This window comes from Ursus arctos, unplaced genomic scaffold, assembly GCF_023065955.2.
Source record: "Ursus arctos isolate Adak ecotype North America unplaced genomic scaffold, UrsArc2.0 scaffold_9, whole genome shotgun sequence".
In the NCBI taxonomy this organism is placed as follows: domain Eukaryota; kingdom Metazoa; phylum Chordata; class Mammalia; order Carnivora; family Ursidae; genus Ursus; species Ursus arctos.
Genome location: NW_026623111.1, coordinates 42,563,410 through 42,579,126, shown reverse-complemented (window position 1 = coordinate 42,579,126; position 15,717 = coordinate 42,563,410). Strand labels below are relative to the sequence as shown.

Sequence of the window (15,717 nt, the reverse complement as noted above, 5' to 3'; positions counted from 1 at the left end):
TTTTTCCCCCCTGAATTTTATGTCTAGTAGACTTAACATAGTGTTATACTAGTTTCAGATGTAAAATATAGTGACTCAACAATTGTATATATTACTCAGTGCTCATCATGGTAAGTGTCCTCTAAATCCCCTTCACCTATTTCACCCCTCCCCCACCCACCTCCCCTCTGGTAACCATCATTTTGTTCTCTAGAGTTAAGAGTGTTTCTTGGTTTGTCTCTTTCTTCTTTGTTCATTTGTTTTATTTCTTAAATCCCATCTTTGAGTGAAATCATATGGTATTTGTCTTTCTCATTTTGCTTAGCATTATACCCTCTAGATCCATCCATGTTGTTGCAAATGCAAGAATTAGAAAATTCATTCTTTTTTACGGCTGAGTAATATTTCATTGTGTGTGCGTGCGTGTATGTATATATATATGTATATATATATATACATACACGCACGCACACACAGTATATATACGTATATACATAGACCAGATCTGCTCCTCCCCTGCTCATGCTTGGTCGCTCTCTCAAATTAAAAAAAAAAAAAAATCTAAAAAAAAAAAAAAAAAGTTCTACTTTCCTTCCAAGAGTAGACCATAATTAATTCAGCCAAGTTCTCTGCCATTTTATAACAAGGATCAACTTTCTTTCAGTGTCCAATAACATGTTCCTCAATTGTATCTGAGACCTTACTAGAAGAAACATTAAAATTTCTGGAAAAATTCTGTTCTTGACAATTTATGTATTTTGTAAATGACAGAAGTTTTGTCAATAGCTCTTCTTTCTTTTTTCTGAGCCCATTCTAGAATCCCCTCTACTATGCATCTTTCTACCAACAAGTTTTTCAAAGCAGTCTAGGCTTTTTCGATCAAGCACCTCAAAATCCTTTCGGCCTCTATCCATTACCAAATTCTAAAGCCACTTTCATATTTTTATGTTTGTTATAGTTTTCCTTAAGGAAAAAAGCATGGCAATTCCTGAAAAAAAGAAAATCAAACATAAAAATTACCATGATTCAGCACTGCACTTCCAGGTATATCATAAAGAACTGAAAGCAAGGACCTGAGTAGATATTATACATTCATGCTCATAGCAGCATTATTCCTCATAGTCACAGATGAAAACAAATGCAATGTCCATTGGCCGATGAATGGATAAAGAAAATGTGAGGTATGTACACAATGGAATATTATTCAGCCTTAAAAAGAAATGAAATTTGGACACATGCTACAACACACATGAACCTTGAGGTTAACTGAACCTTAAACCTAAGTGAAATAAGCCAGTCATAAAATGACAAATATTTTATGATCCCACTTACATGAGGTACAAAGAGTAGTCAGATTCACAGAGAAAGAAAGTAGGATGGGGTTGCCAGGTGCTGGGATGGTGAGGGAGGGTGGGAGTGGGGAGTGAGGAACGGGGAATTAGTGTTTAATGGGTACAGAGTTTCTGTCAGGGAAGATGAAAAAGTTCTGGAGATGGTGTGACAGTTGCATAACAATGTGAATGTACTAACTGCCAAAGAACTGTACTCTTTAAAACGGTTAAAATGGTATATTTGATGTTATGCATATTTTACTACAATTTAAAAAAAAGTAACGGGGCTCCTAAGCAAATTATTAGAATTCATGATAAAAGATTATATTGAACTTGACTTTATCAGTGCTTAAACCTCACTTCATTAAAGTACCTTTGAATGTTATTGTTTTACTAAATAATGTCATCACAAGATAAATGTATATATTACCTCCTGAATTTCTTTTTCTAATAGCTCCACCCTTTCTCGGAGGTGTCTCCTCTCTGTGTCAATAGAAAGAAGTTCCAGTCGAACTGAGCTGCTTTCTCCCTCGGCTTGATGGGCTTTGACCTCCCAGTCTTCAGCACGGTTATGAAGCATCTGAAATCTATCTAACAAATCTTGATTCTCTTTTTCCTGGTTTTAAGCACAATTAAATTGTTTCAAAATTAATAATTGTCACCACTGGAATACTCCTATCATAAACATATACAGACAATGGGATTTTTGTTTTAATTAGGAAGCGTACACTATCTGTGCAGACAGCATACTAAGTAAGATCTGTGGGGAAACATAAAAATACAGTAGGCAAGATCTCTACTCTCGTATCTTAGTATCTAAGAGAGGGGACAGAAAAAATAAATATATAAATGAGGAGACAGAATAACTACTCATGAAAATATTTTTAGATATCAGTCTTAAATCCAACTTAAATAATGTTTTTTTTCACCTTCGCAGCCATTAAGCTCTCCCATCGTGACACCTCAGTTATGTAATTATGAACTCTACTCTTCATTTCTTCTTTTTCTTGCACGGCTGCTTCCAATTCCAGTGAGATTTCCTATAAATCAGAAAATTGAAGACAGATAAATCTACAATGAATGTGGCACCTAATGAGTTCTATTTATATTCAAAGAGCTCCTTTTGAATTGGGGGAATAAGAGTAGGAAAAAGGAAAACTGTTCCCAAGAGTTATTTTCACATGTTTTTCCTGACCTCGACTTTTTAACCAAATATTACCACCCATCTCCCACAATAGTCTTGACCATGTATCTGGCATTTATATTATTGGGTTAGCTATGCTCCTAGGGTGACATTTTTTAAAATTCATTTATTGGCAATATGCTGTACACTGAACACTAAAAGTAATTAAAAAAAATTTTCAGTATTTAAAACAGGAAAATCATTCATCTTCTTGGTATAATCCTTTAACAAACCAGCACAAACAAACCCAATACTTTTCAGCATCTGCCATTCTAAAATATTCACTAATTTACTTATAGGTGTATTTCTAAGCTGCTGGTAGGAAGTATGAAAAATTAAAATCTATCCTGGGTCTTTAAAACACAGCACTTTGCCCTGGGAGTGATGCTGAGAGTGACATGGTATCTGCCACAGAGAATCACCATGTTCTCAGCTTTAGGATTCCCCGTAACAAAGACCAAAATGGTAAGGAGACCACAGTTGCATCAATTAAACACCCAGTGATATACAGTAGCATTCTAAACCACATTTTTAATATTCTTATAAATTCCATTCTCCTCAAAGAATTATTTATGTTGTTGATATTTCTATCATTCAATTTTAAAAAACATATTTAGAGCTTTAAAATTTAGCAAAGAACGAATATGCCATAAAACAATCAAAGTTTATGCATTGTGCTCATACCTGGTTTTCTCTCGCCATTGTAGCCAGATCATCTTGTAATCTTCTGTTTTCCTTAAAAGACACTTCTTTAGATTTTCCTACCTCATCAAGTTCTTTGTGAGCTGCATCAAGCTGGCGCCGGAGGCTGCTTATTTCTCGGTCCCGATTAGTCAACGTTTCCTTTAGCTGGCTGTTAACACAAGGGATGTGGAAATAATAAAGAAAGCTTTTTGAAAAACTGTAAATCATTTAAAAGAAAACTGTTGTACTCTACATTAAGTATACTAAGAATACAAGAAACTACATTGCATTAAGACACTGATAAATTAGGTAAAGCAGATATTTTAGATCTCTTCCAATCATTACTTAGAAATAGTCATAAAATAAATTCATAATTCCAAAAGTCAAGTAAAAATAGAGGACTTTTGTTTTTTTCTTTTTAAATAGAGGGCTTTCAAATATTAGGAGCAAAACATAATAGATTCAATTGGCAAATATTATTTAATGTTTAAGTTCCCACTACTATGTAATGTGTAAAGGTATACAAAATAATAATTAGTGACTTTTGTCTTAAGTAGAGATGAGACATAAGATGTAAAATTTTGTAACTGTTCAAGACAGATTTTGATGTAGAACAAATTCCAGACTTAGGGTCTGAACAATTATAGTAGAAATAAAGAGCAATAGGTTTGTAAAAGAATAATGAATCAGACATAACTGTTGAGATGTTGATGATGGAGGAGGGGAGAAAGTTCAAGAGGATGGCATGTTCATGTAGTAGACTCAGATGCTGTCAGCGGCAAAAACGGGAAAACTGAACAAGGAAATTTTCCTATTGTCAAATTGCTACTTAAAGACCTAAGATGCACTTACTGAAAATTTCTTAAAAAAGCTGGATGCCATTTCATTGATTACTTACTTCATAGACGATTCATACTCTGAGATGGTCTTCTTCATCTGAGCAATAGCTTTTTCCTACAAAAATTATGAAAATATAGTATTCTAAAACATTCATATAAAAATGTCTTTACTTGAATTTATATAATTTATCAAATTTATATAAATTACAATATAAAAGAGAGCTTCAAAGTACACATTTCTATGTCCCAACTGTACTTCACATATTGGCATGTTTCCACCCACTCTAAGAACCTGAATTGTTTGAGTTTGCTATAATCACATCCGGTAAAATCACAGTTTATTTTGAAAGAGAAAGTGCATGCACCTGCGAGAGCTGGAGCGGCAGGGGCAGAGGGAGAAAGAGAATCTCAAGCAGGCTCCACACCCAGTGCAGAGCCCAACACAGGGCTCCATCTCACAACCCTAAGATCATGACCTGAGCCGAAATCAAGAGTCTGATGCTTAACTGACTGAGCCACCCAGGTGCCCCATAAGTAGAATTTTTGCAGATCTGAATTATTGGCATGAAATGAAATGTAAGCATATTAGAAGGTGACTCTGGGTCTTAGGAACTTGCTATGGGAGGTATGAACAGCTATTTGAGAGAGAGAATGAAATTGTTTGTTGAGATGCCAGATAAAGGTATTTAACAGTCACATACTTTATTAACCAGGTTTTCTTGCAGGTTTGCAATCTTTTCTGTCTTCTCATCTACAGTCTCCTGAAGAAAATCTTTTTCTTTGTCAATAACACCAATGGTCTTTTTCATTACATGAGCCTCTTCATTCTGCGAAGTCATCTGAAGGTGTAGTTTACCTATGAAAAAAGAGAAATGCTTGTTAGACAAAGTAAATTCAATTTAGCAAAAGCAAAATTTAAAAACACTTACCTATTTTTTCCTCCAGTATGTTAATTTGTGCTTGGGCTGATTCGAGTTCACCTCTTTTCAGGGAGAGCCGGTGCTGACAATCATCAAGTGACCTCTGTAGCTGCTCATTTACTACCCTAAAGAACCAGTGGACAAAAAGAAACGGCATTCCTTATCTCTGGTAGAAATAAGTTCTTAAAAACGAGAGATCTTAAAAAAGTAGTTTCTTATTTTTAAAGTTTCTTTTATTTCTTATTTTAAAGCTCTTCCAGTATAATCAATGGTATTATATTATATATTATTTCTTGCTGTCCACCATTCTTCTCCAAAATGGTTCCATCTTCCTAAAAATAATATAGTATAAAAATCAAATTAATTGTATACTCTTTTCTAGAGGTTTCTTGGTAGTTTTAAAGCCCTCCTCAGTTTCCTAATACCAACACTTTCCCTTATAAAATCTATTTTCAATAGTGGAGGCAAAGGCATAGTTGTTTTTTACAGTATTGCCTGACATTTCCAAGGATTATCCATAAATCCTGACTAGTGAGCTTTTAATTTTGTTTTCTATTTTGACTTTTTTGGTGGGTAGTCAACTGGAGGTCATAGTAAACGGGGAAAGTGGACATTTATTGTAGTGCAATGAATATTTAAGAGTAAAGACTGGCTTCAGGGAACAAAAGAAAGAACATTACAGAAGAAATAAAGACAATTTCAGAGGAATAACTCACTCATCAGTGAGATTATTTTTCAGAAGTAACAAGAGTATGCTCTCCTGTCATCTAGTTCCGGGATGCTTTCAGCCCTGACCTAGAGTTCTCAACCCTGCCCAGCTGGAAAGAAGTGTTTCTCACCTCAGGCTATTTCTTGGGACCTCGCACATGATCCTTTTTAGAGTTCGTTTGAGGATAAGACCGGGAAGTAACTACCACGGGTGGCTCAGTTTACAACTGCTTAAAGGGGAGGAGTTTTCAATTTCCAAACCCACAAGTAAGACGCGACAGCTGTATAGAAATGAGGAAGTTTTACTGGCAATACCAAGGTATTCTGAAAGACAAAAGACATGACCCAGACTGCTCCAAAGCAAGTGAATAACGGCCCAGAGGTAGGGAGGAAAGTTGAACTGAGACTGGCTTCTTCAGGGTTACACAATCAAACAGAACCAAGTCAGAAGGACTCCAGGCTCAAGCAATTTTACTTCAAAAAATTATCTCTGAGGTCCAGGTGACTGCATTGTATGTAACTTGTTCCTGAAAGCTACAGCTATTACACTAAGGGATATAACAACAGGGAGCAGAGAAAGAAGAAGGCGAATATTCATTGTACTGATACTTTATACACATTAGTTCTTTCATTCCTAGAACAATTCCATACTTAGAAATATCATCTGAATTCTATAGAAACAAAAAACTAATAACTTGTTCAAGTTGACAAAGCTATTTAAAGCAAAGATGTAAATCCAGGTAGGCTAACCTGATATCAATGTTATTTTACTACATGACATTGCCTTCTATGAAGAATTCAGGGAGACCAATATCCTCTATCTGGAAGGGAAAATGTCTGTTCAAAAATGGAATGGCCCACAGAGTCCCTATGAAGGACACCAAGTGGTTGGCAGTGTTTGAAGTCCTAAGTAGAAATGTAAAGATGTCTTCACATTTAAGGTTCAGAAGGAAGGTTAATTCCTAATAAGGAAGGCAGGATAACATCTTGACTGTACACATAAAATAGGCCCTTGGTGAGTCCTAAAAATAGCTTTACCTTTTCATACTCTAGTGTAGACAGGAAAGGGACAATAGAGATTCTATTATAACTGACCCTGGATGTAACTTTTCTGACAGAAATACTGCTGCTAAGAAAAAGGTCTGCTTAATGAAAGAACTGAGGTATAAAGTTCATAAGGACAAATAGTTGAGTGACTATCATATTATTTGTTCCTCATGGTATCTGGAAAAGAAAATTTGAGAACTATATTGTTAGGAGAAATGAACCAATTTCTTAGCTTTAAAAGTGTCGTGAACATAGCAAAGGGAGTGATGACTTACCACAAGACAGTGAAGCAGTAAAACTTAAAATCAAAGTTCTAGCTTTCTACTTACCAGCCATGTGGCTGGACAGGACCATCCCTTTGAGCCTCGAAGTCTTTAGTTATACTACATTACGAAGATGTATACATGATTTCATTTTAGGGGGCAAAGTAATTACTGCCCTTCATGATGAAATATATTTTAAAGACAGCATCTTAAAGAGTCCTATTCATAAGAAGTGTTCAAGTTCTAAAATGGAGCTGAAGCTCCATCCAACAGAGGTAGGTTTGGAATTTTAATGGCGTATTAGAGGAAAGAGAAACAATAATGCTATCCCTGGTTTGCTTTTTCTTTTGAATTTGTGTAATAGTTACCAATTTAACCATCTGTAAATGTAAATCAGTGGCATTAAATACATTCACAATCCTGTATACTCATCACCCCTGTTTCCCAAAACTTTTTCATTATCACCAATACAAACTCTGTACCCATTTAACAATAACTCCTCCTCCTTCTCTCTTCCCATTCCCTGGTAACCTCTAATCTATTTCCTGTCTCTATGAATTTGACTACACTAGGCACCTCACTCACATAAGTAAAATCATAAAATATATATTCTTTTGTATTTGGCTTATTGCACTTAGTACAGTGTGTTCAAGGTTAATCTATGTTGCAGCAAGTGTCAGAATATCCTTTCTCTTTATGGTCGATCCAGTGTATGTATATACCACAATTTGTCTATCTATCTGTTGAGGACATTTGGGCTGTTTCTTTCTTTTGGCTATTGTGAATAGTGTTGCTATGAACATGTGTGTACATATACTGGTCTGTTTTTAATTCTTTTAGGTATATACCTAACATTGCTGGGTCATATGGTAATTCTGTGCTTAGCTTTTTGAAGACCTGATAAATTGTTTTCCACAGTGGCTGAACCATTTTACATTCCCACCAGCAATACGAGAGTTCTACTTTCTCTACATTCTTGCCAACACTTGTATTTTCTATCTTTCTCATTTATAGCCATGCTAGGGGATGTGAAGTAGTATCTCATTGTGGTTTTGATTTGCATTTTCCTAATGAGCATCTTTTCATATGCTTGCTGGTCATTTATATATCTTCTTTGGAGAAGTGCCTGTTTGAGTCCTTTGCCCATTTATTTCTACTTTTTTAAAAGATTATTTATTTATTTATTTGACAGAGAGAGCAAGCGAGCACAAGTAGGGGGGGGCAGCAGGCAGGGGAAGAGGGAGAAGCGGGCTCCCCCCGCCAAGAGGAGAGCCAGATGCAGGGCTCCATCCCAGGACCCTGGGATCCTGACCTGAGCCAAAGGCAGACACTTAACAACTAAGCTACCCAGGTGCCCCAAGTCCTTTGCCCATTTAAAAAAGACTGGTTGCGTCTTTTTGTTGTTCAAAGAGTTCTTTATACATTCTTGACACTAGACCCTTATCAGAGATATGATTTGAAAATATTTTCTCCCATTCTGCAAGTTGTCACTTTCTTGATAAGGTCCTTGGATACACAAAGTTTTTTATTTTGTTGGAAGTCTAATTTACCTTTTTCTTTTGTTGCTCATTCTTTTGGTGTCCCATCTAAGAATCCATTGCCAAACCCAAAGTCATAAAGATTTACTCCTATGCTTTCTTCTAAGAGTTTTATTTATTTATTTATTTATTTATTTATTTAATTTATTTATTTTAAGATTTTATTTATTCGACAGAGATAGAAACAGCCAGCGAGAGAGGGAACACAAGCAGGGGGAATGGGAGAGGAAGAAGCAGGCTCATAGCAGAAGAGCCTGATGTGGGGCTCGATCCCATAACGCCGGGATCACGCCCTGAGCCGAAGGCAGATGCTTAACCGCTGTGCCACCCAGGCGCCCCTAAGAGTTTTATGTTTTTAGCTCTTCTATTTAGGTCATTGATCCATTTTGAGTTAATTTTTTATATTTAGTGTGAGGTAGGGGTCCAGTTTCATTCTTTTTCATGTGGCTATCCAGCTATTCTAGCACCATTTATTGATGAGGCTATTCTTTCTCTATTGAATGCTCTTGGCACCCTTGTTGAAATCAATTGGCCATAGATACATGGGTTTATTTCTGGACTTTCAGTTCTATTCATTTGGGCCATTTTTATGTCTATCTTTATGCCAGTTACCACTGGTTTATGCCAGTTACTGTTTTGAATACTGTACCATTTTTTTAAAAAAGATTTTATTTATTTGACAGAGAGAGAGAGCAAGCACACAGCAGAGGGAGAATCAGGCAGAGGGAGAGGGAGAAGCAGACCTCCTGCTGAGCAAGGAGCCCAACATAGGGCTTGATCCCAGGACCCGAGAATCATGACCTGAGCCAAAGGCAGACGCTTAACCAACTGAACCACCCAGGTACCCCACTTTTCTTCTTTTTGATATACAATATTATATTAGCTTCAAGTATACACCATAGTGATTTGACATTTTATACATTACAAAAAGACCACCACAATAGGTCTAGTTACCACCTGTCACCAAAGTTATTACAATATTACTGATTATATCCTCTCCTTTGTACTTTACATTCCCTGTGACTTATTTCTCTTTCTCTGTCTGCCTTTTGTAACTTAGTGTAATAGCCTCTAGGTCCATCCATGTTGTCACGAAATGACAAAATCTCATTATTTTTTATGGTAATATTCCATTGTATATGTATATACCATATCTTTTTTTTAAACCATATTTTCTTTATCCACTTATCTATCAATGGACACCTGGGTTGCTTCCCTATCTTGGCTATTGTAAATAATGCTGCAATAAACATAAGAATGCATATATCTTTTTGAATTAGTGCTTTAGTTTTCTTTAGGAATCACTGGATCATATGGTATTTCGTTTTTAATTTTTTGAGGACCCACCATACTGTTTTCCACAGTGACTGCACCAATTTATAAATCCACCAACAGTGCATGAGAATTCTTCTTTCTCTACATCCTCACTACCACTTGTTATTTCTTGTCTTTTTGATTCTAGCCATATTGACTAGCCTGAGGTGATATCTCACTGTGGTTTTTTGATTTGCATTTCCCTGATTATTAGTGACATTGAGCATCTTTTCATGTGTTTCTTGGCCATCTGCATAACTTCTTTGGAAAAATGTCTACTCATGTCCTTTGCCCATTTTTTAATCGATTGTTTTTTTGGTGTTCAGTTGTATGAGTTCTTAATATAGTTTGGATATTAACCCTTTATGAGATATATGATTTGCAAATGTTTTTCCCATTCAGTAGGCCGCCTTTTCAATTTGTTGTTGGTTTCCTTTACTGTGCAAAAGCTTCCGTCTGATATAGTTCCAATTGTTTATTTTTGCTTTTATTGTCCTTGTCTCAGACAGATTAAAAAAAAATACTGCTAACACTAATATCCAAGAGTTTCCTGCCTGTTTTCTTTTAAGAGTTTAATGGTTTCAGGTCTTACATTAAGGGCTTCAATCCGTTTTGAGTTTATTTTTTGTATATGGTATAGGAAAGTGGTTCAGTTTCCCCAACACCATTTATTGAAGAGACTGTCTTTTCTCCATTGTATACTCTGGTCTCCTTTGCCATAGATTAATGGACCATAGAAGTGTGGATTTATTTCTAGGCTTCTTATTCTGTTTCATTGGTCTATGTGTTTTTGTGCCAGTACCTTACTGTTTTGATTATTATAGCTTTGTAGTATAGTTTGAAATCTGGGAGCATGATACCATCAGCTTTGTTCTTTCTCAAAATTGCTTTGACTACTTGGGGGCTTTGCAGTTCTGTATAAATTTTAAGATTATTCACTCTAGTTCTGTAAAAAAAAATGCCTGCGGTATTTTGATTAGGATGCACTGAATCTGTATATTGATTTGGGTAGTATGAACATTTTAACAATGTTCTTCAAATCCATGAACACAGTGTATCTTTCCTTTTATTCTGTCATCTTCAGTTTCCTTCATCAAAGTCTTATAATTTTCAGAGTATAGGTCTCTTATCTCCTTGGTTAAATTTATTCCTAGGTATTTTATTCTTTTTGATGCAACTATACAAGGAATTGTTTTCTTAATATCACCTTCTGCTTTTTGGTATTAGTGTACAGTAACCCAACAGATTTCTATATATTAATTTTGTATCCTGCAACATTACTGAATTCAAATGCTAGTTTTAACAGTTTTTTGGTTTCTTTAGGGTTGTCTATGTATAGCATTATTTCATCTGCAAATAGTATTTCTTTCCTACCAATCTGGATGCCTTTTATTAATCTTTTTCTTGTCTGGTGTGTCTGTATGAGGAAGTGAGCTCAAGATCCTGCTACTCTGCGGGAGGGGGGGAATCCTCCTACTCTGCCACACTGATTGGGGTCTCCCCTTTGTTTTATTTCAGATGTCTTCCAAGAGTCTATGTTTATGGCCCACCATTAATTGAGACAGGCTGGCTACTATTAAGTGTCACCTCTTGGTGAGCCAGAGAGGGGAAAAGGGATCAGTACTGACTTTTCTTTGCCTTTGTACAAAGGGATGATGATTTGAATCTGGTGACCCTAATTTCCCTTGGCCCTTCCAAGTCCATGTCTATGAGCTCATTGCCCTCACTTGGGGCTCTGGCTCCTCTTCCTGTCTTTGTAGAAAACATGTTAGCATGTCCAGAAGACACTTCTTAGGCATTCAAAGGAGTCTGTGAACCTTCTTTCCCATATCTAAAATGGTTCTCAGTTCCTTTAACAAACAAAAACTTCTCAAGGGAGACCAGTTATATTTGGTTGTCTGAATATAACTAAATCCTACTATAACAACTGATACCCATTGCCATAGTATTAACTTCAACTAGAGTTTTCTGGGCCTTTTCTGGGAAAATCTGCTAATGCATTTATTTGATCCTGGATAAGTATACAACCTTCTAGTTTTGAAAAAGGTCCAAAGATAACTAAAGACTAAGGTAAACTGAAAACAGTCTGAGGGTATTTTCAGCTGTAAGAATCTAAACGTTTAGAGCCTCACTGCTAGCAGTTGTAAGGATTAAGGCTATTTACTATGGGGGTGATTGAGAAAAGTCAGTTGTCTAACTGGGCTGGAAATTATCCTCAAGCAGGGGTTGGCAAAACTACAGCCTGCTACATGTTTCTGTAAGGCCCAAGAGGTAAGAATGATTTTTACATGTTTACATGACTGAAAACAATTTCAACAGAAGACTGATATTTTGTGACATATGAAAATTATATGCAGTTCAAATTCCAGCATCCATAAAGTTGCACTGGACCACAGCCACACTCCTCCATTTATATAGTGTCTATGGCTGCTTCTGTGCTACAAAGGCAGGACTGAGTAGATGAGGCAGGGACTGGGTGGTGCGTATAATTTGAAACATTGACGCTCTGTTCCTTTACAGAAAAAGTTTACTGATGCTAGCTCCAGTATGGCTAACATGCTCTGAGGGCTAAGACCATCTTCCCTGGGTAAAGTTGCTTTATAGCACTATGGAGTTTTGAATTGGGGCATTAAATGCCAGGTCTCATTAAATGCTAAAATTCAAAGACGACAAGAGTCATTTGTTTAACATTAACGGGGGTCTTAAGGTGGGATTTTGTATTACACCCTCAGATGCTGTATTTGAACAATGAGAGACTGTGCTTGATATAGAAAAGACTGTTTGGTGGCACTGAAATTTGCTTAAAAATGCCTGACTCAGGATGGGAAAGAGGAAATGGGTCACCAGGTGGATAAAAAGGAACATATGCTTCATCTATCTGAGTATCAGCTTCTTTTTTTTTTTTTAAGATTTTATTTATTTATTTGACAGAGAGAGAGAAAGCACACAAGCAGGGGGAGAGGCAGAGGGAGAAGGAGAAGCAGGCTCCCCCGGAGCAGGGAGCCCCATGTGGGGCTCGATCCCAGGACGCAAAGATTATGACCTGAGCCGAAGGCAGATGCTTAACTGACTGAGTCACCCAAGCGTCCCTGAGTATCAGCTTCTTAAATGTCTCCATGTCAAGGGTAAGATAACTTTATATGATTAAAAGGGCAGCAAGATCTCCACTAACGACATCGAAAGTGGCATGAGGTTTGGGTAATGTGGCTTTGCTTCCACGGAGTGCTTGGCATCATGGTTTGTATTGGGTTCAGCTTTGGATTGGACCTGAAGGCTAGAGCTCATGGTTCTAATAGGAGAATGATATGGAGAATGTGACTGACAAACTTTCCTCAGAGATAAGTCAGTTTTTTTCTGTCAGAGCAAAATACAGTTATGGAACCATGCGATTTCCCCAGGTTGTACAAGGTAGACAGTAAAGTCTTCACAATCCCTTCCTTTAACACAGTGTCTGTGAGGGAAGTAGCACATTGAGCTAACAAGAGAAAAGGACATCACTGTAAAAAAAAAAAAATGAGAAAGGAGCTGTAGGCTAGGGGATCCAAGAAAGGGCACTGAAAGCTCTGCCTTATAAGACTGAGAAGGGCCTCCTGTGAGGAAAAGATAGGAGAGTTGTGGCTACAGTCTGAAGGAAAAAGCAAAATGGATTAAATGCAGATCCAGTCAGCTCAACACAACAGGGAAATAGGTAGACTAACTAATAATTCTGGGTGAAGAAATACGCCATAGTATCTGTACTTTGGAGCTGAATATAGACATGAACCAGAAGTGAGGCTGGTCTATTCAGCTAGCTTTCCAGAGGATGTATGTAGCACTCATAAAAAAAAAGTAAAAAAGCAGCTTTCACCTTAGCTTTTCCTGAAGTCTAACTTATCAAGACTTTAGTCAGAGCAGCAAAAAGGCAAAAATTAGAGATACTGTGTATGAGTCCCTAAAATAGTATTCCTTACCTTAATTAATCAGACACAACAAGCTCTTGATCTTATATCATTAAATTTGTTGGATAATCACAGAACCCTTATGAACAAACTCAGGCCTTTCTTTTCCTAATTATTCCTTGGATTTTCAATCCTACTGTTTATTTTACTATATATTTTGCAATTCTCAGTGTTTGTAGATTAGGTCTGTGTCTTGTATCTCATCATTTCTTTTTATTCTTCTGGGTTCTGAATTCTAGATGAATTTCTTGAGTTTGTTTTCTATTTCACTAACTCAGTTTTCAGAAATATCCATTCTACTGTTCACTAACACTTTCAGTTCTAATTTATCAATCTTTTTTTTTTTTTTTTTAAGATTCTATCTATTTGAGAGAGAGAGAGAAAGATAGCATGTGCGTGCACACAAGCAAGAGAGGGCACAAACAAGGGGGAGGGGAGAAACGGGCTCCCTGCTCAATAGGGAGCCCACGCAGGGCTCAAACGTGGGAGCCTCGGATCATGACATGAGCTGAAGGCAGATGCTTAGCTGACTGAGCCACCAAGGTGCCCCTATCAATCTTTCTATTCTTTCCCCCCCAATCTTCTTCCTAATCATCATTACTACAATCCTTTCTGATCTCAAGTTATTATTTCATGACTGATTTAGTTGCACAAATGTATGTCATGTTGGCATCTGAAAATCTTTTCCTGATCCTTACTGCAAATATAATTTAGAGAGGAATAGCTCTTCTGATTCTTCAGTGATCTCCTTCTTCTGATCATGTCTTTTTACTTATTGCAGCTACCTAGTCCAAAAAAAACCTGTTGACTTTGTTTCCTTCAATGTTCTGTATTTTAAATTTACTAATGGCTAACCAACAACCCAGTCTCCTAAGGCAAACACATTCTGCATTACTGAATCTTTCTTTCATTCTCACACAGATCATCCAATCCTTTTGATTTTATGAAGAAATGTTTTCTAAATCTAGCCTCTGTTCAAGTTCATTGTCACTGTTTCTAGTCCAGACACATGGTCTCCATCATTTGCAATCAGTCTCTTAAGATTCCAAATCCATCTTCCCAATTTCTGCCAGAGTTCACTTCCTAGAAGGTATGCTAATAATATCAGCTCTTTGGTTAAAAACTTGTTTGTTCTCCACATTTATAAGGTAAAATCCAGACACTCTTGGTTATCATACCATGTTCTTCATACCCTGACTCTAACCTATAGATACACCCTATTTTTCCATACTGACCTTCTTACCTTTGAGACACATCACCTTTTTAGACTCTGTATATGCATATTCTGATCTTACGTTTTTTGAAAGAGGAAAGGAAAATGACAAAGAATTTTATAATTTTCAGCAATCCTACAGTACGGAATACAAATAATCCGAAGTAGCTAAGGGGAATTTTTGAAGGAAGTAGGTATAAAAACTTGCCTGCAATCATATCAGTCTGAGAGTCTTTAAAAATAGAGATACTCAACATCTACCCAGGTTTGCTCAGTGAATAAGTACCTCCAGAGATCTGCCCTTAAATTCATACTTTTCAAAACTGCTACAGGTGATTCTACTGCAGGGCCAACTTTCACTGCTTAAAGGCCCAGTTCAAAACACCACCACTAAGAACCTCACATAGCCACTAATTTGTTCCCAGAAGTGAAATAAACAAAACTTTCAATAAACTTACCTAAGTGAGTTCATCTCTGTCTTTCTATGAGATGAGTCACCAGCCACATGGTTAAGTTTTTGAGCTTGGAGTTTTGCTTTGTTCTCTAATGACTCTACTGTTTCTTTCATTATTAACACTTTAGACTTCAAATCACATTTTTCATCTTCAAGCTATAATTTAAATTAAAAAAATTAATAGATGTCTCAGTTTTGTCTTCTTTAAGCACTCTTTAGTAATATTTCTAGAGAAAAACTAAGGAAATAAATTATATTTATTTAACCATACTTGAAAAGTCATTTGTATACTTTAGGTTCTAGATG

General features: G+C 36.5%; 1 protein-coding gene across 5 annotated transcripts in view; it reads right to left on the bottom strand.

Moving 5' to 3' along the window:
* CEP135 (centrosomal protein 135) overlaps window positions 1-15,717 on the bottom strand; it is a 72,918-nt gene that overhangs the window by 14,055 nt on the left and 43,146 nt on the right. For all 5 annotated transcript variants that reach the window (XM_026508935.4, XM_048212023.2, XM_057309743.1 and 2 more), the window contains 7 exons: window positions 15,416-15,567; window positions 4,946-5,061; window positions 4,718-4,872; window positions 4,076-4,131; window positions 3,178-3,346; window positions 2,240-2,350; window positions 1,741-1,926 (listed from right to left, as the gene is read on the bottom strand). In XM_026508935.4, coding sequence (XP_026364720.1) covers window positions 1,741-1,926; window positions 2,240-2,350; window positions 3,178-3,346; window positions 4,076-4,131; window positions 4,718-4,872; window positions 4,946-5,061; window positions 15,416-15,567 — 945 coding nt within the window. The remainder of the gene's footprint in view (window positions 1-1,740; window positions 1,927-2,239; window positions 2,351-3,177; window positions 3,347-4,075; window positions 4,132-4,717; window positions 4,873-4,945; window positions 5,062-15,415; window positions 15,568-15,717) is intronic.